This window comes from Pagrus pagrus (genome assembly GCF_965226575.1).
Source record: "Pagrus pagrus genome assembly, chromosome: 3".
Lineage (NCBI taxonomy): Eukaryota > Metazoa > Chordata > Actinopteri > Spariformes > Sparidae > Pagrus > Pagrus pagrus.
The window spans coordinates 36,494,349-36,520,063 of record NC_140187.1 but is presented as its reverse complement, the minus strand read 5'-3'; the positions used below and the strand labels follow the sequence as shown (position 1 = coordinate 36,520,063).

Below are 25,715 nucleotides of genomic sequence, written 5' to 3'. Positions count from 1 at the left end.
CAGTGTTAAAGAGCAGCGCTGCAACAGAGACATTGAGCTACTAGCTGTTAGCATTCGGCCATACTATCTTCCGAGGGAGTTTTCACATGTAATCATCATGACTGTTTACATCCCTCCCTCGGTTGATGCTGCTGCAGCCTGTGAGCTTCCTCCACACTGTTGGTTCTCAACTTCAGACTCAGCACCCACAGTCCCTCCTCCGCATCTCTGGGGACTTTAACCATGCTCCCCTGTCCTCTACTCTCCCTTCCTTCACCCAGTACGTGAAATGTCACACTAGGGACAATAAAACCTTGGATCTCCTGTATGCAAACTTGAAGGAAGCATACACATCCTCCCCCCTCCCCACAGCCTTCCACCACTCCCTCCCCCCATCTACCCCTCTCCTTGACAACTGATCAGGTGAGAATGGAAATGAGGAGGATCAAGGCGAGAAAAGACACAGGTCCTGATGGCATCAGCTCCAGAGTATTAAAGGACTGTGCAGACCAGCTCTGTGAGGTGGTCATGCACATCTTCAACCTGAGCCTTACTCTGGAGAGCGTCCCTGTCCTGTGGAAGACTTCCTGTGTGGTGCTAGTTCCAAAGTGCACCCCAAGGAGCCTGGCCACTTCTGCCCTTTCGCCTTAACTTCTCACCTGATGAAGACCATGGAGAGGATTATTCTCAGGCACATCCCTCCCCAGGTGAGCACGACGCTGGACGCCCTTCAGTTTGCTTACCGTCCCGGTATTGGGGTGCACAGAACACTTTCAAACCTGGAGTACACTGGACGCACTGTGAGGGTCATGTATTTTGACTTTTCCAGTGCTTTCAACACAATACAGCAGGCACTTCTGAGGGGGAAACTGGAAGGGGCGGGAGTTGACCAACACCTGGCTGCATGGACCACAGACTTTCTCACCAACAGACCACAGTATGTGAGACTCAAGGACTGTGTCTCAGACGTGGTTCTATGCAGTACGGGGGCCCCTCAGGGTACGGTGCAACACCAGTAAAACAAAGGAGATGGTGATCAACTTCCAGAGGAAGGCACCACAGATCACACCAGTGAACATTCAGGGTTTGGACATAGAGATGGTGGCAAAATACAAATACCTGGGTGTTCACCTAGACAATAAACTGGACTGGACTGACAACACGGATGCCCTGTACAAGAAGGGCCAAAGTTGCCTCCATCTGCTGAGGAGACTGAGGTCCGTTGGGGTGCAGAGGACATCACTACGAACATTTTATGACACTGGTGGCATCAGTGCTCCTTTATGCAGTGGTCTGCTGGGGAGGTAGCAGCACAGACAGGGACAGGAATAGACTGAACAAACTGGTCAGGAGGGCCAGCTCTGTCCTGGACTGTCCACTGGATTCCATAGAGGTGGTAGGTGAGAGGAGGATGTTAGCTAAGCTGAAATCAATCATGGACAACACCTCTCACCCCCTGCAACAGACTGTGGAAGCCTTGAGCAGCTCTTTCAGCAGCAGACTCTTACACCCACTGTGCAAGAAGGAGCGCTACTGCAGATCATTCATCCCCACAGCCATCAGACTGTTTAACTCCAGCACTGCCTGAACGCTTTCCACCCACTTGTTTGCTTTTGTAAATATCTTATTGTTTGTTGTAAATATCTTGTGTTTTTCTATTTATTTTTTATTTAATATTTCTATGCATATTTTTATTCTTACTTGTACTGTTGCACCTCGAGCTGTTGTAATATGTGAATTTCCCCGTTAGGATAAATAAAGACAATCTTAATCTTAATCTGACTAATTTGAGTCTTTGTGCCTTCTCGTCTCACAGGTTCCAATGAATTGTGGCCATGCTGCTGTGGTCCTGCTTGAATCCTATTATAATATCCATCATCATCGTTATTATTGTTATTTCCATTATTATTATTATTATTATTATTATTATTATTATTATTATCATCACTATTACGGATCATATTTAGACTATAGTTGTTTTACGACTCTTTCTCTCAACCCAGCCTTGCAGTAGGCCACCCACCATAGAGTCCGGTTCTGCCTGAGGTTTCTGCCTGTAAAAGGCAGTTTTTTCTTGCCACTGTCAACAAGTGGGTCTCTGTAAATAAGCTAATTAAAGAGTATGGCGTGGATTTGACCAAATTGGAATGTGCCATGAGATAACGTTTAGTGTGAATTAGCGTTATACACATAAACATTGATTGATTGATTATCATCGTGGAAATGGAAATGCCCTTAAACATCACTTTGCATATTGTTCATTAGGGGTGGGAACCGAAACTTGGTTCCAAGTTAGAACTGAGTACTTTATACCAAGTACTGGGTACCCGTGAAAAAAAAAAAAATGGTTCTGCTTATCGGTTCCTAAAAGTGGCATAAAAATTAATTAATACAAACAAAGGCTACATGTATCTGCAAGGCCGTGGCTCGTCTGGCTGCCTTCCAGGACCTTTTTTGATCTGCCAGGAGTCAGGACCTGTTACATCACACACAACAACAGCGAGCTGGAGAGCTAGTGTTCATGACTAGGGTGTCACAGCAGCAGTCACAGTGTGGAAGAGGGACTGTGAAAAACTTTGTAAAAGAAAAACATGACAAGTCAGGTTGCACATCAAATCTGACGAAACATTTAAGGCAGCATGGCATCAATATGATTGAGTGTATTGCGTTTGATGTTTCCCTCAAAGGTGGCGCAGCGTGTAATGACGTGTTGTGTGGCACAGTGTGCGACAATGTGGCATGTGATGGTACAATGTGTGACGGGCAGTGATGTTCAGTAACGTACAAAGGTTTATGAATGACGCTTAATTGCCTGTAGGGTGCTGGCCTTGTTGGCCAGTTTATGATGTTTATCCTGCTAATGTACAGAAATAGGGGTCTTGTCTGGGTTGGCTCGACATCAACTTCCATTCAACTCAAAAAACCTCACTTGCCTTTCTGATTTGTCTTTAACTTCAACAAAATACATACATATATTATCATTGTATTTAAAATAACCCTCACAGAACTGTATATATTAAATGCAGTCCTTTCATTAAAGTAGACAAGAATACAATATAACGCAATTACACACCATGAAGAGTAGCAGGGCTCTCTCCTAGTCACCTGCAATGTTGGGTACACTGGTAGGGCAGGTTTGGTTGATTAGGAATTAATAATACTAATGGTGATTATTTGAACAGTAAAATAAAAATAATTAATATAAATGAATGATTACAGGGCTCCACCCTGGAACCAGGAAAAACTGTCTAAAAAAAGATTCACTTTTAAAATGTAAATATTTATCAAATATTTACATTTAAAGTAACGGTGAAGGAAATTAACTCGGGCACTGACTGTCACAAACAGCTGTTACTACAACACACAGGCACAAATAATCACAGATGACTGCTCTGTACAGTATAATAGTCAAATCAAATCAAATCAAATCAAATTTTATTTGTATAGCCCAAATTCACAAATCACAGTTTGCCTCAGAGGGCTTTACAATCTGTACAGAGACGACACCCTCTGTCCTTCGACCCTCGATTCGAGTGAGGAAAAACTTGCCCCAAAAAAGGCCCTTTTAACAGGGAAAAAATGCGGAAGAAACCTCAGGGAGAGCCACAGAGGAGGGATCCCTCTCCCAGGACGGACAGACGTGCAATAGATGTCGCATGTACAGAGCAGATCAACGAGATCACAATGTATTCAATTATAAGCGATGGTTGACAGGAGTGAAAGTACACAAAGATGTATTACAGCAATAATGATGAAATGCACATGGAAATGTGATTACTAGTGATAACAGTAGTAATGATCAATGGCAAGGATGGTATGTAGCAATGCAGTACGATAATAGTAGTGGAACGTATGTAACAGAGATGTGACTAATATTAGCGACAGTAGTGGTGGGTGTCAGGCAGGGTCATGGCAGTAGGTGCATCCACGATCAGGCAGGGCCATAGCAGTAGGCGCATCCACGATCAGGCAGGGCCATAGCAGTGGGCGCATCCACGATCAGGCAGGGCCATAGCAGTGGGCGCATCCATGATCCACGACCCGGGCGCGGCCAGGATCCAAGGGAGCCTGTAGGACTAGAAAGCACAAGGACTCCGGGGAAGAAGCAAGTCAGTGACATGCAGAGATGGGGCATGTATACAGGCATAATGTATACAGATGGAGAGGAGAGGAGAGGGGAGGAGAGAGAAGCTCAGTGTGTCATTGTCCCCCGGACTAGGCCTATAGCAGCATAACTAAGAGCTCGTCCAGGACAGGCCTGGGCCTGTCCTGGACCAGCCCTAACTATAAGCTCTATCGAAGAGGAAGGTCTTAAGTCTACTCTTAAAGGTAGAGAGGGTGTCCGCCTCCCGGACCAAAACAGGAAGATGGTTCCACAGAAGAGGAGCTTGATAACTGAAGGCTCTGGCTCCCATTCTACTTTTGGAGACTTTAGGAACTACAAGTAATCCTGCGTTCTGGGAGCGTAATGCTCTAGTTGGGTGATAGGGTAATATGAGCTCCTGGAGATATGATGGTGCCTGACCATTAACAGCTTTGTAAGTTAGGAGAAGGATTTTAAACTCTATTCTTGATTTTACAGGGAGCCAGTGCAGAGAGGCCAGTACAGGAGTAATATGATCTCTTTTCTTAGTTCCTGTCAGTACACGTGCTGCAGCATTCTGGACCAGCTGGAGACTCTTTAGAGACTTGTTAGGGCAGCCTGATAATAGAGAATTACAATAGTCCAGTCTGGAAGTAACAAATGCATGGACTAGCTTTTCTGCGTCTTTTTGAGACAGGATGGGCCTGATTTTTGCAATGTTACGTAGATGAAAAAATGCAGACCTTGAAATTTGTTTTATGTGGGAGTTGAAGGACATATCTTGATCAAAGATAACTCCCAGATTCCTGACGGTGGTGCTGGAGGCCAAGTTAATGCCATCCAAACTCGCTATATCATTAGATAATGCATCTCTAAGGTGTTTAGGACCAAGTACTATAACTTCGGTTTTATCTGAGTTTAACAGCAGAAAATTGCAGGTCATCCAGGTCTTAATGTCCTTGAGACATGCATGGAGTTTAGTAAGCTGATTAGTTTCATTTGGCTTTATTGATAGGTATAACTGTGTATCATCTGCATAACAATGAAAGTTTATGGAGTGTTTCCGAATTATATTTCCTAGAGGGAGCATATATAAGGTGAATAGTATGGGTCCAAGCACGGAGCCTTGAGGAACACCATGACTAACCTTGGTATACAGGGATGACTCATCATTAACATGTACAAACTGAAATCGATCCGATAAATAGGACTTAAACCAGTTTAATGCGGGTCCTTTAATGCCAATTAAGTGTTCCAGTCTCTGTAGTAGAATGTGATGATCAATGGTATCAAATGCAGCACTAAGATCTAGTAAGACCAGGACAGAGACAAGTCCTTTGTCAGAAGCGATTAGGAGGTCATTTGTAACTTTCACCAGTGCCGTCTCTGTGCTATGATGTGCTCTAAAACCTGATTGAAAATCCTCATATAAACTATTTTTATGAAGAAAGTCACATAGCTGGTTGGCGACTGCTTTCTCAAGGATCTTGGAGAGGAAAGGGAGGTTGGATATAGGTCTATAGTTGGCTAAAGTTTCTGGATCAAGATTAGGCTTTTTAAGGAGCGGTCTAATTACAGCTAGTTTAAAGGATTGTGGTACGTATCCTGTTAATAGAGACAGGTTGATCATTTCTAGTAAAGATGTGCTAATTAAAGGTAGAGTTTCTTTCAGCAACCTAGTTGGGATGGGGTCTAGGAGACAAGTTGTTGGTCTAGATGAAGAAACCATCGAAGTTAGTTGGTGGAGGTCAATGGGAGAGAAGCAGTCTAAATATAAGTCAGAATTTAGAACTGTTTCTGAGGTTCCTGTGTTTAAAGATACAATAGTGCCAGTTGAGGGCAAGCGATGATGGATTTTGTCTCTAATAGTTAAAATTTTATCATTGAAGAAGCTCATGAAGTCATTACTACTGAGCGTTGTAGGAATACATGGTTCAGTAGAGCTGTGACTTTCTGTCAGCCTGGCTACAGTGCTGAAAAGAAACCTGGTGTTGTTTTTGTTTTCCTCTATTAATGACGAGTAATAGCTTGCTCTGGCATTGCGGAGGGCCTTCCTATATGTTTTAAGGCTATCTTTCCAGGCTAAGCGGGATTCTTCCAAGTTGGTGGAACGCCATTTCCTTTCAAATTTCCGTGATGTTTGCTTCAATTTGCGGGTATCTGAGTTATACCAGGGTGCTAACCTCCTGTGCTTTATAGGTTTCCTTTTCAGGGGGGCAATAGAGTCCAGTGTTGTTCGCAATGAGCCTGCAGTGCTATCAGCAAGATGATCAATTTGTGAGGAACTGAGGTTAGTGGAGGAGTCCTCTATTATATTGAGACATGGCATTGAGTTTAGTGCCAGCGGTATAATTTCCTTAAATTTAGCTACAGCACTATCAGATAGACATCTAGTGAAGGAGTTTTTGCCTAATGGTGTGTAGTCCAGTAATAGAACTTCAAAAGTTATTAAGTGATGGTCTGATAAAAGAGGATTCTGTGGAGAAACTGTTAGATTTTCAATCTCGATACCATAAGCTAGAACAAGGTCAAGGGTGTGGTCAAAACAGTGAGTTGGTTTATGTACACATTGAGAGAAGCCAATAGATTCTAATAATGAGATAAATGCAGTACTAAGGCTATCATTAACGACATCCACATGAATATTAAAATCACCTACAATAATTACTTTATCTGATTTGAGGACTAGACTTGATAAAAACTCAGAGAATTCAGATAAAAATTCTGAGTAAGGACCAGGTGCTCGATACACTACAACAAATAGAACTGGCTGTAAAGTTTTCCACGTTGGATGTGAAAGACTCAGAACAAGGCTTTCAAATGAGTTATAATTTAATTTAGGTTTAGGAATGATTGACAGATTTAAGTCATAAATAGCTGCAACACCACCTCCTCGGCCGGAGCCTCGAGGAATGTGAGTATTAATATGACTGGGTGGAGTGGATTCATTCAGGCTGACATATTCTTCAGGATGCAGCCAAGTTTCAGTAAGACAGAATAAATCAATATTACAGTCTGAAATTAAGTCATTTACTAGTACAGCTTTCGATGACAGGGATCTGATATTTAGGAGTCCGCATTTAATTCTCTTGTCTTGTTTTGAGATTGCAGAGTTGCTGTTAATTTTTATTAGATTTTCATGCACAATTCCTCTTCTGTGGACTTTTGATTTGATTAATTTAATTAATTTAGGTGGTCGGGGGGCAGACACAGTCTCAATGAAGTTTTGGGTGTGCAACTGATCTAATGGAAGCTCAGAGAAGCGTGTAAGACTGCAGCTCTGCCTCCTGGTCTCAACTCTGGGTTAATAGTGTTTAGTTAACGTTAGCAAAATTGATAAATAATCAATAATACTTAAATTCATAAACATCTATCACTTGATTATAACTACAGTAACTATAAAACATTACAGTAACTCAAGCATGTGTGTGTGTGTGTGTAAGAGAGAAAAACAGAGAGGTGAGATGGCGGACATGGGCACGTCAGTGCTGACTGCCAGGGGCTGGTCAGTAGGATAACACAAGACTTGAACGAGACAGTGGTTGAACTGTGCCTGCTGACCTACCATGTGCCTTCAAAATCACAGTGTGGCATTGGACAGAGCTGAATATTATTGCCCCAATTCAGGCGTACATGCTACTGTGTTTAGAGGCAAAGTTAACTCTAGTCGCATTTCTGTCACTCAGTGGCAGGTGAACGCACTTGGCTCAATCACCTCCCTTCGTTTCTTGTTTCAGATAGTATTGTGGCTTATTTTGTGCTCACATGGTGGCTAACAAACTAACACTGATCCATACAGTTGAAAAGCGCAAATCAGCTCATGATGAGCACAAAGGCAAACATCAATCACTAACAGCAATCACTAAACTGCACAGGACACAGCAAATAGGACACAGCAGTCCACAAAACTCACAATAAATATGTAGTATCTGCCAAGACATGTAAAAGTCTCGCTTGGGATCACACTGGTGGCAGTTAGCATGGGTCCATCTGCCTTGTCAATCCAGCTTGTTTCCTCAAAGTGGATGAATGGCGTTGCCACTGTAGCATCCTATCAGCATGCCGACATTAGCTGATCTTGGCGTCTTAGTGGAAGAAAAGGCAGAGTTGACTCAGGTCAAAAAATGCAGAGCTCGGCGGAGGTCCATTAAATTTCCTCACTTCTGCAGGGTAGGCTGGAGGCCACCGGGTTGCACAGTGGGCTCCTCCAGATCAAAAACATGGTTAGTGAACATGAAGCAGTCTATGGCTCGCCCAGCGCGGGTGTAGACTATGGCCTGGGTGAAGGTAAAATCCAAACATTTGTAGATGGTCGCCTTTAGTAACTGCTGCACATGAGAAAACTGTAAATTCCTTCTGCAACGCATTGCGATGGAAAAGTGGCAGGTTGCAGACTTGAAGCTGCTTTTAAACTCTTCTGACATCATGGCTGATCCACAGGCACTGCAGTACGTTCAGATGCACTTTCAGCCAATGGAAAATACGAGTTTCAAATCTGTGTAATTCTCACAACCAGGTGAGAATTACTGAACTGCTGGATTTGGGTGCACTTTCTTAGTTTGCAGGCTTTGCTGGTGCGTGGAGGCCGCGTGTAATTGCGTGTATATGCCTATGTACTGCGTGGTGTCTGCATTGATGAGCTGCTGCAGCTCACTCGCATGTTTGTGTTCACATAGGGTTAGGCAGATGGGCTCCTGGCTGCCCTATGTGTTTACATGGAGTTTGTCTGTGATATTTATCATTAAATATGTGATTTTACTTTACCCCCTTTGAAAGAGCGAGAAAGCACGAGGGAGATAGAGAGGGAGGAAGGGAGGGAGGGAGAGAAAGTGAAAGTAAAAGAAAGAAACGGACATGAAAACTGTAGTGAAATGCTGCTATGATGTCCATATGACTGTCTACAGGTTGTTGTCAGGTTGTTTTTTGGCGAGAACCACGCACGTGTCGCAATTTTAAATAGGCGAGACTCTGAATCTCTAGATGACGCGATGCAACAGCCACACTAGACATGCATGTGAGAAGCATGTCTCAGGCATCCAGTGTGAACGGTCCAAGCTGTTACCATGGACGAAATGAAAAGTAAGAGGTAACGCCACGCAGCAGCACTGTACACACCATCCAGTGTGTCCAGCCTGTAAGGCCTCTGCTTTTACATGCAGGCCTCTCTACTGTTAGGACCATGTGGTGAGGTCCCAACAGCAGTGAGTCATTAAATATGCAAATGAGAGAAATCTCAGACAGATTAACACGTTTTTTGGTTTGTTTATGCACCATGTAACTTCAGTAAAAGTGAAGGATCACATCATTACCTTTATGTTTACTTCAAGATACAATTTTTTGAAGACATAACATTATTGTGACGTAATGAGTTTTGTTTGTAGTTAGCACCTACAGTACATTTGACACATTTTTACACACCTGGGATTTGTATTCATGAGACAGGTGTTTTACTCAGAAACTGTGGGTGGCCCAAGTTTAATTTAGTTTGCTTGTTTGACATAAAATCACATAAGATTTAGGCTAATGAGTGATGCAGAGGTCATTACTCCACCTTCCCTGACACATCCAGATAATGGAATAGGTACCCAGTAGTTATTTAAAAAAAACACAGTAAAAATTCTTTCTAAATGAATGCCAAACATCAATAGGTCATACATACCCAGTAAAAAAAATGACTACAGTTTAAATTCTGTCATAGAATTACCTATACAGTAAGTGTGCCTCTTCATAACATTTTACAGAAAGCTGTGAAGGCTACAAAATGGTATTACAATCAGTAAGAATGGCAAACATCCTAAACAAAGTTTTACTGTAAGGTTACATATACCACCTAATATTTTATGCTTTAATCAATTCACTTACAGCTATCTCTAATAAAGTGCTCGTATGCCTGGTCGGAAGTAGGGGTCGACCTATATTTTTTTTCAGGGCCCATACTGAAATCTATCAGATATCAAGGAGACTGATAACCAATAATTGGCAAGTCTAGTCAAAGATGAGAATAACCACTGTTAAAATCTATCTTAAATGTATTCAATTAGAGCACTTTAGTACAATTTTGAGTTACTTTAGTATTTCCATTTTCTGCTTCTTTATACTTCCACTCCACTAAATGTATTTAATAACTTTATTTACTAGTTACTTTGAAGATTCAGATTATTCAGTGTTTATAGGCCATTAGTGGTGATGTGTAACCAATTCGATAGTGCTGTGGGCAGGACATTGAGTGAGACCACAGAGCGGTGAATATACAGACAGACCGAGGATGCTTATGGGTAGGAAAAGGCATATACGTGTAAAAACATCATACATATACATTATTTATACATCTAGCCACATGTTTTCTTTCAATGCAGTTGCTTATCTGTCCTATCCTTCAACCAGGCCTCAAAACCTTAGAGGTTTATGAACGCTTTATGTAGCTCACAGACAGCTCACACAGCACATTTCCTTTGTGAACAGAAAAAAGAAAAAATCCCCGAAAATATAAAACCCCCCACCAAAACTCTTGTACCTGGAACACAGTGATGAGGGCCTGAGGGAAGCTGTCAAAGGTACTGCGGGGTTTGGGCTGGCTGGGAAAATTGAACTTCCCTCCAAACACCTGCATACCGAGCAGGGAGAAGATGACAATGAAGAGGAACAGGAGAAGCAGCAAGCAGGCAATGGAACGGACCGAGTTCAAGAGGGAAGCCACCAAATTACTGAGAGATGTCCAGTATCTAGGGCACACAAGACAGATTGAATAAATCATAAGTTATTCCGCCAGTTGTTTCCAATCATAAAATTAGACTCAAACTGATTCGTGTTTTTGTGAAAATATCAGATATCTCTCAAATATCAGTTGGGCTTTACTGAGATTCACTTTAAATGTATTAGGTTTCAATCAGATAGCCATCAACAATTCCGACTTGGTTTATTACAAATAAAACAATATAACATGACAAGAATAATATACATCCTAGGGATAGATTTGTAAGATGTATATTATTCTTGGTATGTTATATTGTTTTTCTGCATAAAGTTATTTGTATTTCTGTATATAGGTACTGGCTGTGGTCTCAAGCTGGGATATAGTACTTTGTAGTATTTCTACTTGATGATTGATGTAACTGTATTGTTTTTGTATACTGTGATGTGTTTACTGTTTGAGTCTGTTCCCTTTAATAAAGTACTATAGTAAAGTCTATGTCAGTGTGCTGAGGATTTGTTCGTCAAGCTTATTACACACGTTCCTGCTGCCTACCAGCACCTGACTACCTGTGGCTGTGCAAGGAGATTTCATTGATTCCAGTTATATCTTGTTATTACTTCAGTAAGTAAGTAGGATCACAGCGTTACATACATGTCTACTTCAAAATACAAGACACACATATTTTATGACATAATTAGTTTTGTTTGTACTTAACATCTACATTACATCTGACAAATTGTTACAGACCAAAGATTTGTATTCACAACAGAGGTCTCATCTCATCTCATCTCATTATCTTGTCTGCTTTTCCTGATCGGGTCGCGGGGCGTTGCCGCTTTATCCCCCCTTTTGGGGGGGTTGCGGGGCTACTAATCCAGGAGCAATTTTGGGGTTCAGCATCTTGCTCAAGGATGCTTCGGCATGTAGCTCAGTTCTGCCCAGGGGAGCCGGGGTTCGAACCAGCGACCTTCTGGTTGCTGGTCACCTGCTCTGCCCACAGCCGCCCCCCACTGAGCTACAGCCGCCCCACAACAGAGGTGTCGCACTTACAAACTGTGGGGGGCACCAAATCACATTCCAATTTTTACATAATGTTGCTTTCAGCTGAGTCTGGATTTATACTTGACACACAGAATAGCACAGGAAGTAAGCAAGTTATTGCAACCGCAGATAAATCACACCCTCCCTGTTCTTTTAACCTTACTAATCCTTAAATAATAAATTAACCCTTAAAATGTTGTGTAACGTGGGGATCTAATTTCCAAGGACCCTTCACATTTCTAAATATTATGGTGCACTCTGTATCACAAAATAAATATTTCATTTAAGTTCAGTAAAGTCTTCTGATTGAAATGAAGATGCTTCACATCAAGCAGTCTACTTGCCAAAGTCTTTCTTTGGCAAAAAGTATGACCAAATATTTGGTTTGGTAAACAAGTGTTGTGTTTTAATACTCTCAGTGAAGGCTTTCTGGAGAGTCAGTGATCAGGTCAGTGAAGGATAATGACCGATTTCTTAACATAATAGCTAAGCTTTAAAAATGCTAACTCACCTGGTGACTTTGAGGAGGCGGAGCAGGCGTATGCAGCGCAGCACAGAGATGCCCATGACTGACATGACACCCATGTGGACAAGGATGAGCTCAATGATGCCAGTGGACACCACAAAGCAGTCAAAGCGATTGAAGAGAGACATGAAATAAGAGGGCAATCCTAGGGCATACATCTTCATGAACATCTCAAGGGCAAACATGGACAACAGTAGCTTATTGGCATTGTCTGTTGATGATGGATGGTGGTGGTGGTGGATGTGGGCCAAACAGCATGAGGAGAAAGGGAAGAGAAAAAAACATTGGAGAAAGTTTTTTAATTGTTCTTAGTTTAGCTGAGCACACACACACAAATTATTTATACATTTTAAGTGGTTAATAAAAATATGTTTCATTTGAAAACTGTTTAGAAATGCACAACGCAGCATTTGATCTTCATGCACCATGTGAAACAAATTGAATAATCAAAGTCCCTTTTATGGTTGCTGGTAATTGAGCAGTTAAACATTTTCCCGTGTGTTTATTCCTGTTTGCAAGTGTTTCAGTAAATAATTTACGAGTGCATTTGTGAATTGTGACAGTTTACATTTGGCTATGCAGTGTTTAAAGAATTAAACTCACATTTACTTATGTGTCTGTATCAGCAGCAGATCCTCTAAATGTTCTGCAGGTATATGTCTTTTATATGTTCTGTGGCATATATTGGCATATGTTGCAGAAATATGTATGCTTGTATGTATGGGTGTGTGATGATGCATATGATATTTTATATGTACAGTGTATTCTTTTTTTATTCTTTATCTAATTATATTTATACATTATGTATATTTAAGCCCCGCTCAGGCAGTGAATCTAAATTTTGTTGTGCACACTAATACAATGACAATAAAGAATTCTATTCTATTCTAACCCCCCCCCCCCAAATCTTACACACTGTCCTTAACAACACAATTATTGTTTTTTTCTCTGCACTATGTCAAGCTGTTCTCATTTGACAATCCAGCAGCCATCTTGGATCTTGCAATCAGAGTCATGACACTTGCTTTCAGAACTGTAATGATACCTTTTTATTTCCATTTTTCCACCCTCAAACACTTATTTTTGGAAAGAAGTGTGTAAATAGGACTTAATTATTCCCTTTAAAAAATTAACTGATCACTATCATCACTGAAAGTGTCACTAATGAAATTGTTCAATTATTCCAGTGATACTCTGGGTCATACATTATAGTATGTCAAAGCAACACTGTATTGGTCTTAGAGAAATCTTTTCTGATGCCATGTTTGTTGTTTGTTCTGCCTCTGTCCCTCCTTTTAGCCATTGCTTCAGACCTTTCCACTGTTTACAGTCATCTGAATGCATCCACTAACTTACCTTTTCCTCATTCCCCAATTACTCCCAACAGTATGTATATCATTCCATCTCAACATGCTCCTGGCAAGATTGTCTCATTAAAAGGAAGTTAATAAATGATAACTATCACATCCCAAACACAGGATCAAATGCATTTAGGAATGTCAGGTGTATAATTCTCTGACCTTGCCAGTTTGTGAGTCTCTGAGACTGCTTGTGGTGTTCCGTTGCGATGGCCAGCGTATTGAGGAGAACGAGCACAATCACCCACCAGTAGAACAGTCTGGACTTCACATAAACTCTGCATTTACGTCGTAACCAACGATTCCACTTACGAGCCAGCTTACTGTACAAATGGGAAAGAAAGACCAGCTGAGTTAGGAGAAATGGTGAGTCCTCACAGTGGTCAGATATTATTTCATATTATTTCATTGACTATGAGGAACTCCATCACTCTTCCATCTTTTTTCTGTTATGTTCAGGTTTTCAGCTGACCCAAATGCAGAGATTGGCGACAGTACTTTTCAGGTAGCAACAGATTTATTATTGCAGAGTTTAGTTCAGGGACGGAATAATCTGGTGCTGAAGCAGTGAAGAGACCAGGGTAATATAGGCAGAGGTTGATGGGCTGATGAGAGACAGGTGCGCCAATTCGCTGCTGCTGCCACCGCCACGCCCACAGACCCAACGGGCTGGAAGAGACGGGTTTCAGCAGAGACACATGAAAGGAGGGGTGTACTTTTAGTGACGCAGAGAGTTTGAGACGAGCCACCACAGGATGTATCATCCTTTCGATCTGAAAGGGGCCGATGTACCAGTGGGAGCCAGTTTACGGGAGTCCGTCTGAAGAGGAAGGTCCTTAGAGGAAAGCCACACTCTTTGACCCGGGTGTAGGCAGGAACCGGTGTGCGGTGCCCGTCAGCCAGGCGCTAGTTCTGTGCAGTGGTGCGTAGGAGGGCAGCGTGGGCAGCCTGCCAAACCGGGTGACAGCGTCTCAGGTGGTCCTGAACCATTGGAACCGCCACATCAGTCTGTTGTTCAGGAAATAGGGGGGTTAGAAGCCATGAACGGTGACATACCTGTAGCGGAGCAGACCAGAGAGTTGTGAGCGTACTCCACCCAGGGAAGATGAGTGGCCTAAAAGACGGGGTGAGTGGTGGATGCAGCGCAGCCTCTAGGTCTTGGTTTTCCTGCTCCGTCTGGCCATTCGACTGTGGGTGATAGCCGGAGGTGAGGCTGACCGTTAGCCCCGATAGCCTTACAGAAAGCCCTCCAAACCTGCGAGATGAACTGCGCCCCCAGTCTGACACAATGTACACAGGGATCCCATCAAGTTTAAACACATGCAGGACAAGGAGGTTTGCGGTCTCTAAGGCTGAGGGGAGTTTGGGTAGGGTAACAAAATGAACAGCCTTAGAGAGCCTGTCCACAATGGTGAGTATCATCGAGTTACCTTCAGAGGGAGGCAGGCCCGTGACGAAGTCCACAGTGATGTGTGACCAGGGTCGGTTGGGTACAGGCAGTGGTCGAAGATATCCGGCAGGTGCACAGTGGGAAGCTTTGCTGCGGGCGGGGACGGGGCAGGCACAGATGAATGCCTTTGTGTCAGCGTACAATGTGGACCACCAAAAACGCTGTCAGATGAGAGACAGAGTCCTCTGAAAAACCTGGGTGACACGCCAGCTTAGATGAATGCACCCACTGGAGCACCTGGGACCTGGTGGTGTCCGGGACAAACTTCCGGCCAGGAGGACAGTCATTGGGGGGAGGTTACGCTGGGCCGCTTTGATGAACCACTCAATATCACACCTGGCTGCAGCAACCACACACCTGGGGGGTATGATGGGCTCGTCTGCGCCCTCCTCATTGGAAATGGAGAACTGACAAGAGAGGGTATCGCTACCGGAGCCTGGACGGTAGCTGAGGTTGTAGTAGAAACGTCCCAGGAACAGCGCCCAGCGAGCCTGGTGGGAATTCAGCCGCTTGGCTGAGCGTAGGTAGGTGAGGTTTCGATGATCGGTCCAAACGAGGAAGGGGTGAGCTGCGCCTTCCAGCCAGTGTCTCCACTCTTGGACGGCGGGGACGATGGCCAACATTTTTCAGCCTTAACAAACAGTTTATTCTCCAATAGCTTTCATAGCACCGTCCGAACATGTTGAATATGTTCCTCAAAGGTCCGGTAAAAGATGAGTATATCATCCAGATATACAAAAACAAAGCGATTCAGCATGTCATGGAGGACGTCGTTCACGAGGGCTTTTAAAACAGCTGGGGCATTGGTGAGACCGAATGGCATGACTAGATGTGTATTAAAAGCTGTCTTCCAATCATCACTCTCGTGTATGTGTACCAGATGGTACGCATTGCGCAGGTCCAATTTGGAGAAAATGGCAGCTTGGTGCAGGGGGGCAAAAGCTGAGTCGATGAGGGGTAACAGATACTTGTTCTTGATGGTGATTTTGTTTAACCCTCTGTAGTTTATACAGGCCCTCAGAGATCCATCCTTTTTTCCCACGAAGAAAAACCCCGCCCCGACAGGCGAAGAGGATGGACGGATCAGACCGGCAGCGAGGGAGTTCCGGATGTAGACCTCCATGGCACCCCATTCTGGACGAGAGAGATTGTACAGACGGCTGGCACCGGGAAGCAGGTCTATAGCACAGTCATAAAGTCGGTGGGGCGGTAATGAAAGTGCTCGGTCTTTACTGAACATGTCACCTAAGTTGTGGTAGATGAGCCCGGGCTTTTGGTCGAGTCACATCACAGGCCGCTAATTCATCCTGTATATTATCAGCTAATCCCTGTGAGAACACCCCCTGCAGTGCAACCTCATCCCATCCGCTCTCTGCAGCTACAAGTCTGAAATTAATTGCGAAATTAGCTACTGAATCTGCCCCTTGCTTGAGGGAGAGCAACCGCTTAGAAATCTCCTTCCCTTGTACAGGGAGACTGAATATCTTGAGCAGCTTGGCGGAAAATAGGTGAAATGAATGACAAAAGGGGGCCTGGGACTTGAAGGCAGCTACAGCCCACTGGGCTGCTCCATCACATAATAGGCTCTGAACAAAAGCAATCTTAGATTTATCAGTGGCATAGGTGCTGGGCTGTTGGTCGAACACTAGGGAACATTGATGTAAAAATTGTTCACAGCGACCTAACTCACCGGAGTACCTAGCCGGCATGGGAATGTATGGCTCACGAGAGGAGGAGGGAAGAGCCACAGGAGCAGGTGGTGAGGCAGCAGGTAGTGGCTATGGATCAGCGGTAGCGTGGTTTAATTGAGAGCATACTTGGTCCATGCGACCTCCCAGTTGCGTGATGCCAGTGAGGGTCCCGGAGGGTCTGCTTATGGTGTCCGAGCATGACTCCTTGAGAGGTGATGGCGTTCTTCAGGTGATCAGTCTCCGCTGGGTCCATGTGACCAAATTATTCTGTTATGTTCAGGTTTTCTGCGGACCCAAATGCAGAGATCGGAGACAGTACTTTTCAGGTAGCAACAGATTTATTATTGCAGAGTTTAGTTCAGGCGGTGGCGAAAGTGAGGTGACCAGGCTGGCAGGTAGACAGGCAGGCAGTTAGGCAGGCGGGCGGTGTGGACCGAAGCCAGCGAGGAGGAACTCGGAGGAGCAGGCGAGCAGGAACAGAGCAGAATGGCGTAGACGGTTTCTGTAGGGTGAGCCAACAAACAGGAACATGAGCACAAATAGAAAACTGAGGCACAATGTAATACCGCACGGGACGGAATAATCTGGCGCTGAAGCAGTGAAGAGACCAGAGTGATATAGGCAGAGGTTGATGGGCTGATGAGAGTCAGGTGTGCCACTTTGCTGCTGCTGCTACTGCTGCCGCCACGCCCACAGACACACACACTGGAAAGGGAGCAGGTGAGGGAGAAAACAGAGGGGGAGAAGGTAGACGGTGGAAAAAAACACAGAAACAGGACAGGACAACCCGGCTGTCGCAGTGACACCGTGACACTTTTCTACCCTTTCCCCCTCAAGCTTCTAGTGATTTCCAGAGGCACTTGAATACAAACTCGACCACAGTATTTCCTCAAATAATGGCAGGGATCTCTATTCACCTCAACTGCAGATGGGAACCAGGCCTTTATTTGCAGCAGGCTATGTTTCTGATGGGAACAGCCTGACATTCCGAAACACCTCCATTGCGAAACCCCTCCATCCCGACACACCCCACTCCAACACACACTGTTCCGAATCCGACTTTCAACTTCCAATTACTTCCCAATATGGTTAGGGTTAGGGGTTAGGGTCAGGGGTACCACAATAGCCTTTTCGGAATAGCGGGGTCTTTAGAAAAAATGGCAAACCACGGCATTACGATGAATGGAAGTCTATTTTCGGAACAGCGGGGTTTCGGAAAGGCGGGGTGTAACCGTTTCTGATTCCCTCTGTTTTTATACTGTCTAAGCTACAATAAATATATTTGGTCATATTTTAGGAAAAAAGCATGCTTGTTTTCTGGTCTGCTCCCATTTACCCTGTTCAATCTTTGTTATGCTGTTGAACTCAACTCTTCCTGCATAAATTAAAATGTTTACATTTAAAGCCTTCTGGCATTTAAAGCTATGGTCTACGATCTGAGAAAGATTTGAAAAAAGCATCCCCCCCACACACACACCCCTCCTCTCTGTGCTCCTTAATCCCTCCCCTCCGAGCTCGTATCGCTCTCCCCTCGGAGAGGGGCACACCCCCTCCTAAAAGCAACAAAAGCAACAAGCCTGCAGGCAGAAACCAAATACAGCACCAGCTTTGAATGTGGAGTAACAATGTCGGATTCACAGGTAAAGTTATTACAATGCACGTTGAAACTAACGTAAATCTTGTAAGTCATTACAATGTCCACAGCTAAGCTCCACAGCCAAGCTAGCGTAACGTCATTAGCATGTTACAGCTGCATTACACATTGCACCTATGTAATAAGTTACTATTTATTAGGGGTGTGCAGAGCAGCCGATATTTGTATCTGTATTTGTATTTGTTAAAGGATAACTACCGTTTTTTACAACCTGGACCTTATTTCTGGCAAAATATATGGTCATTTACTCACCCAGATAACTTTGGTGTCATTCGGCGTCGTTCGGACGAAATTAGATCCAGTGTAGCGGCGATATATCCATATAATGGGAGAGACGGGGCAGCGACACACAGCCTCTATATAACGTATTATCTGCCACGAAACTAGTTCATTTCATCAATATTTTGTTATGAAATGCTAGCGCTATTAGCCTCTGAGTCCGGGCTCGTCTATTGTCAACATCCGGGGTCTGTAGGCTGATCTACTACCTCTGACCTGGAAGATGTCGTCTCTGAGCTGCGCGCGCACCCGCGACAGCGCGGCTTGTTTACCTGTAGCTGCTGCTGCTAGTTTGACCCCGGATGTTGATAACGGACGAGCCCGGACTCAGAGGGGAATAGCGCTAGCATTTCATAACAAAATATTGATGAAATTAACTAGTTTCGTGGCAGATAATGCGTTATATAGAGGCTGTGTGTCGCTGCCCCGTCTCTCCCATTATATGGATATATCGCCGCTACACTGGATCTAATTTCGTCCGAACGACGCCGAATGACACCAAAGTTATCTGGGTGAGTAAATGATCATATATTTTGCCAGAAATAAGGTCCAGGTTGTAAAAAACGGTAGTTATCCTTTAAGGGGGGAAAAGTATTTGTATTTGTATTCAAGTAAAATTCAAAATAGGCGTAAAAATGTATTTTTTTTGCGTTACACTTCTAATTTTTGTTATAGTGTAAGTATTCTTTAATTATCCATTATAATAATTATGGATATGCAATATTGGTTGATGTTTGTCCATAAATCCAGCAATGAACATGTAACAAGGAATGTCAGTGAAAAGAAAATAACACAACAGCCATTACCTCATCTATGGTTAAACCAACAACTAATAAAATATCATTGTGAACATTATGAACCCCACCACCACCCGTCCTTGTTGGAGGACGTTGAACAGACAGAATAAAAACAAATAATACTTAAAAGAACTGTTCTTTCTAATGCACAGAATTCCAAGAACTAAACTTGATCTGTAAATAATATGACATAGTAGCCTATAGCTAACGGTCATTATGCTTCTGGCCTCTACCTGGTCTTTTTACTAAACTTAACCAACTCCTTTCTTCATTGCCTAAAACCCAACCAAAGCACCGAGCAAAGAATTTTTTTTTCTCCCCCGGTCTGCTGTCAGCAGGGTCGCCGGCTGCAGCAGCCTCGCGCCCGTGAAGTGGGCTCAAGCCGCGTTCAGCCGCGCTCGAGCGGAGCGGGGAGAGAAACAATGTGTATTTCTTTTACTCTGTGGAAGATCTCCCAACGGAGTGAGGGACAAAGCAAGTGGGACAGATCTGCCCAGTCCCTGAGCAGCGCGCGTTTCACAGACAAGCCACAACACAGAGTGTAAACAACGTCACCTGGTTCAGCAGCACCATGGACAGCTGCGGGGGAGGGGGGGGCGGAACAGCGGTGTTTTGACGCCCCCACCCCCGACTCCTGAACGTCACTCACTCGCTCACTCATCCGGGCATGTACTGCAGTCTCATGAGGAAACGTAGCTTTTTGATATGATGTTTTTTTTTAGTATTCGTAAAAAACACGTTATTTGTGCCTTTCCGAATACCGTATTCGGGTTCGGCTCCACCCCTACTATTTATCAACAGCTAGCCACTTCAAACAAAAGTTAGCCACTTCTAAAAGTTATTGAGGGCCAAGAGGGCCGTTAGCTTTAATCATAACGATCGCTGCCACATTGTGGCTGAAAACTAAACCTGCATGAGCCTCGGACCCAGCTGTGTCCCAGCTGTTGTCTGAGTTGCACCACAACCATGACACAAACGTGCCCCGTAAACCGTAATCTCTTGTTTATGACAGATAAGACCACACAAATACACACATCGTAACACGCATTCATTCATCCTACTTGGATTACTTGTTGCTTCATTTAGCTGCCACGAGCAAATAAATAGGCTGATTTGGTGTAAACATGATAACAATTTTAGCTTACAATGCTAACATAGAGGCTAACATCTCCGTCGAACAAGTAAACAAGTGTTGACAATATTGCAGGGACAGAAATTTTTTTGACACTGTCTAATAACAGAAACAAACTAACGGCAGTTTTCACAGTCATAAGCCAGCATCGGTATAAAAGTTATCTGTGTCACAACATCCACAATAAAGACGAAAGATTACCTGTTCAACAAAAACTCTGCTGTATCAGCATCGCTTTTCAGGTCCATATCTTCAGGGGCTTTCACCATCGTCCAAACGATGACCCAATGTTTATTTGGGTTTGAGCCCTCTTTATTTTGCATCTCTGCTTTGTGTCTGCCTTTTCAGTGACAGACTTGGGTTTTCTTTCAGCCTTTGCGGGTGGGGCAAGCAGAGGCCGCTTGCTGTCGCTCTGCTTTCCCTCTATACCTGAACTGCTCAGGGCCAAACAAACCTCTTGCAAATGTGGAAGTGGGTTGGGACAAGGCGTGACCAGGAGCAGGAGAGTGAGTGAGGGGATTGGATGGAAAAATTGACCAATAGCAGCCATGTGTACCGGATGGCTGCTTTTTGTAAATTTCTTTGCAGTTTTGCAGGCTCTAGAGAGAATGGATTTATTTGGTTCCTTTTGCTCTTCACATTGTGTAGGTCGTACTATTGGGCCATAACCACCATCTAAATAATGTTAATAAAAATGATCAATCTTTCAAATCATAGACCATAGCTTTAAGTGGACAGAATCCCTTCAGTTCTAAACAAGACTTTTATTGAGAAATTTCTGCAGAAACATGTTGTGGAAGGGTCAAGTCGTGCTGAAGTAATAAATGCCTTTTAAACCTTTTTGATCACACCCATGGTAACATTTAAATGGGACATGGGCTAACTTAAGCTTGTACCAACATATTTCAACCAATAAAATGCCATCCACGATCAAAAAAATCTTCAAGTTAAGTGGTGAGCAGTGGCACTGAGTGAAGATTTCATGTCACAAAGATGCCACTGGAGCAAGGGTTTATTCACTGTTTTGAGTGAAACAGGATCATATTTTTAAAAAATTAAATAAATAAAAAATACAAAGATTAAACACAAAAGCTAAACAAAGTTGAAAACAGTCTGATGGGGCATCAGCAGCAGGAGTTGCATTGACAAACCCAGAAACAGATGAGAAGTTGGCCAACTCAGGAGCTGAAGGTGCATTGATCAATCCGGATGAGGCTCTGGACAGAGATGTTGGCCCAGACCCCCGAGGCAAGAACTGGTGTGATGTCAGCCGGGACCCCCGATGCTGGAACTGACAGGACGTCGGCTGGGGTGCTAGACAGGCTTGGCTCTGGGGCGCTGGGCAGTGGCAAAGATAAACAGCTGGGCAACAGCGAAGATAAGCAGCTGAGCAGCAGTGAAGAATGACGTCAGCGGAAGCCATGCTTCCTTTGGGAGTACCTGATGGTGGCTCCAGGGAAGGATATGGTGCAGCACTGGGTGGCTCAGTGTTTGCCACCTGGTCAGCCAGCTGGAGGCTACTGGGCTCCAGAGTGAGGTCCAATAGGAATGAGAGCAAAGAGCTGGATGTCAGGGAGCCTGGATGTGGTTTGGGACCTTGCTTTCTCGAGGCTAGGTGGGTTCCCCAGAAAGGAGACTCTTGGGACCTGTCGGAGGTGTCACCAGTCTTACTGTCCATCAGCTCAGAAACTATCTTTGGTTGGTGGCTAGCTGATACTTGAGCTGGACCTGATCGGTGGTTAGCAGACACAGGAGCAGGAAGCTGATAAAACTGAGCCTTACAGATGGGAGTGCAGGCTGGTTTGCAGCAGGTCTGGCTGGAGGCTGCAGCTTGGGCTAGCAGCTGGTAACCTGGGGCTGAGAACTGAACGCATGGTAGTGATGGGAATTCCAGCTGTTTTAAGATAGCCGGTTCTTATGGCTCGGCTCACTAAAAAGAGCCGGCTCTTACAGGTCCCATGTGGCTCCCTTAGATTTTTTTGTTGCTTAAATTTATTACCAAAAATAATGAAAAATTATGTGTAAAATGAATTACTAATGTACAAAACATACATTATATCAAATGTTTATTATTTATATGGCTTATTATACTCAACATGGAACAGAGTGCTACAAAAAATAAATTTTAAAGTACATAGCCTTTTGCACAAACTGTCATAGAGCTCTGGGTTGTAGGTCCAGGTGGTTGTGGTGGTGTACTGTAGACACTGTATATGCTGCAGCAGCAGCAACAGATGCAGTAGACAAACTGGCGCTTTCATTAGTAGCAGGTTCACTTGCTTGTCTTTTTTCTTCCAACTGCACTGATGAATGTACAGTTCTAATGTGCCTGTGCAGGTAATTTGTAGAGCCTGCTCGATATGAGATTTTAACCTTGCATACTCTACACTCAATTTTACTGCATTTCCTGCCATCACTCATTTTCTCACCTTTCCAGCATGTTGTCTCTGTAGCGGCTGTTCTCTGTCTCTCTCTCTCTCTCTCTCTCTCTCTCTGTGTGTGTGTGCTGTGTCTGTAAGCCCCGCCCCTCCCCCTTCTGCTCAGTGTGGACACACAGACGCCACCACACATCATGTAGTTGACCAATCACGTGCGGCTTGAACAGAAAAAAAATTGAGGAAAAAAACCAAAACAAAGCGGCTCCGGCTCCCAGGTAGGAGCCGGCTCCGATCGTCCACTTCACAGACCCAGGTCTAAGAGCCCTTTCGTTCACGACCGACACATCACTAATGCATGGGGCTGAGGCCAGAATGGAAGCCACTGGAGTTTAGCATGTCCAACAAAGTCACTCTAAGAATAGCCACAACAGATGTGAGTTTAGTTGGGCCTGGAGCTTCCCTCATCAAGTGCTTATAGTCCATCTTCATTTAAAAAATGGCAATGGCCGTTAGCTCCTCCACAATGTCTGTGCTATTATTTAAATGAAAGGACAGATTGTTCCTCATATCCTACAGGTTGTGTGCTGCTGTCTGCTGGTTCCATATTTTTAAGATCAGTTCGTACTATCATGGTGCACAGAGGGGCAGCCAAATGCAAGACATGGCCAGACAGGAACTGAACAAAAAGTGAGCTAATAATAATGAAAGCTGACAAAAAACTATTATTATTATTATAAAATAATATATAATATATATACTGTATATTATATATGTAATATATGTAATATATCCGGCCCTCTGGCCGTCCCTCTCAGAACCTGTGGCAGAGACCCTCATCCATGCCTTCATCAACTCCCGCCTGAACTACTGTAATGGAGTCCTGTCTGGGCTCCCTTCCAAAACCCTGGACAGTCCAGTATGTGCAGAACTCCGCTGCCAGGGTCCTCACCCGCACCAAGCCCTGGCAACACATCACCCCCACTCTCATTTGCCTTCACTGGCTCCCAGTCAAATCACGCATCACTTACAAAATTCTCCTCCTGACCTATACATCTCCTCATTCCCTCAGCCCCCAATACCTATCCGACCTCCTCCACCACTATACCCAGTCTCGGAAGCTGCGCTCATCAAGCACACACCAGCTCTCCATCCCTCACACCAAACTGCAAACCCTCTCCCTAGCTTTCTGTGTGACAGCCCCCACTATCTGGAACACTCTCCCAGCTGAAATCCGCAAACAGACTTCTCTAGAGAACTTCAAAAAAGAATTAAAATCTCTTTAATAGGGCCTATCAGCCCTAGGTCCAGCCCCAACAATCAACTTTTCTAGTTCTTTATCTTCTATGTATTTTTGTTTATCCATCTATTCTTTGTTTTGTATGTTCCAATTTGTTAAGCGTCCTTGGGTACCCTGAAAGGCGCTATATAAATTAAATGTATTATTATTATTATTATTATAAAAGTTCAAACCAAGAAAAGTACCCTTCACCTGTTGTGTGTGTTCTCTTCATGTCTGGAACATATTCAACACATTCAGACATTGAAACTGCTGTCAAATGCTGCTATGATGTCCATATGCTGTCTGCGGGTCATTTTTTTCACTTTTTGAACTGCCTGTTGCGGTAGAAATAGGCGAGACTCTGAATCTCTAGATCACACAACAGTGTCACAATTGTGACGCTGCCTGTGACGCATACCGGGACTTCCATGAGATCGAAAGCTGCTGTTTACTGTGTCTCTCTCTTTCTCTATCTATCTTAGCTGTTTTTCTTCAATTTCTGAGTATTTCATAGTCACACTGGTTTTGTACTGCAGCTAACGTTAGACTTTATAACTTGTTTGCACTTTGTCGAACCGCTTTTCTGTTACTGGGTAGTCTGTTACTGCCCGGCTTCCTCAACTTAGCCTAGCTCACTGTTTTTTGCCTTTCACCGCAGTCAACACAGCCTCAATAAACAAGTGTTACGATGGCTTGTGCTGACTGTTCTGCAGTTGCAGATAGGGTGTCTAGAGAGACGTGTCCGTGAGCTAGAGCAGCTTCTGTCAGTTAGAAACACGGGCACTGCAGATAGTGTTAGCCCCGGGCCTGATAGCAGGCCTGACAGCCTTAGCACTAGCTCAGTCTCGTCGGCAGCTGCTGTGGAGTTTGTCCCTGCTTGATCGCGGCGTGTGAGAAGGCGCAGGAGCAAGCCACCAGTTGTGTAGTCTGGTCAGCAGTCGCCCCTCCAGACTGCTAACCATTTTTCTGTCCTCACTAGCCCAGTTGTTAGTCCTGCTGGCTCGTGTGCCTCCCCAGTCCCCGCCGACAGGGCTAAACTCCACACGCTAGTAATAGGAGACTCCATTACCCGCAACGTTAAGTTAGTGTCGTCAGCCACTGTTTACTGTTTACCTGGGGCCAGAGCTTCCGACATAGAGCCTAATCTTAGTAATTCATGCTGGCGCCAACAATATTCGTCAGAAGCAGTCTGAGATCACAAAAGATAGCCTAGCCAGGACTTTTCAGGCTGCTAGAAAGATGTGTCAGCATCGATTAAATGTCTCTGGTCCCTTACCACAGTGGGGTTATGATGAGACGTACAGTAGGCTTACAGCTATTAACCGCTGGCTGGTGCATCACTATAGGGAGCAGGGATACAGGTTTGTGGCTTA

General features: G+C 44.1%; 1 protein-coding gene across 1 annotated transcript in view; it reads right to left on the bottom strand.

Moving 5' to 3' along the window:
* The window catches only part of LOC311253685 (dihydropyridine-sensitive L-type skeletal muscle calcium channel subunit alpha-1-like), a 344,036-nt gene that overhangs the window by 250,705 nt on the left and 67,616 nt on the right, over nt 1-25,715 (bottom strand). The window contains exons 10-12 of the mRNA XM_084347719.1: nt 13,845-14,005; nt 12,310-12,535; nt 10,578-10,785 (exon numbers count right to left, since the gene is read on the bottom strand). Coding sequence (XP_084203845.1) covers nt 10,578-10,785; nt 12,310-12,535; nt 13,845-14,005 — 595 coding nt within the window. The remainder of the gene's footprint in view (nt 1-10,577; nt 10,786-12,309; nt 12,536-13,844; nt 14,006-25,715) is intronic.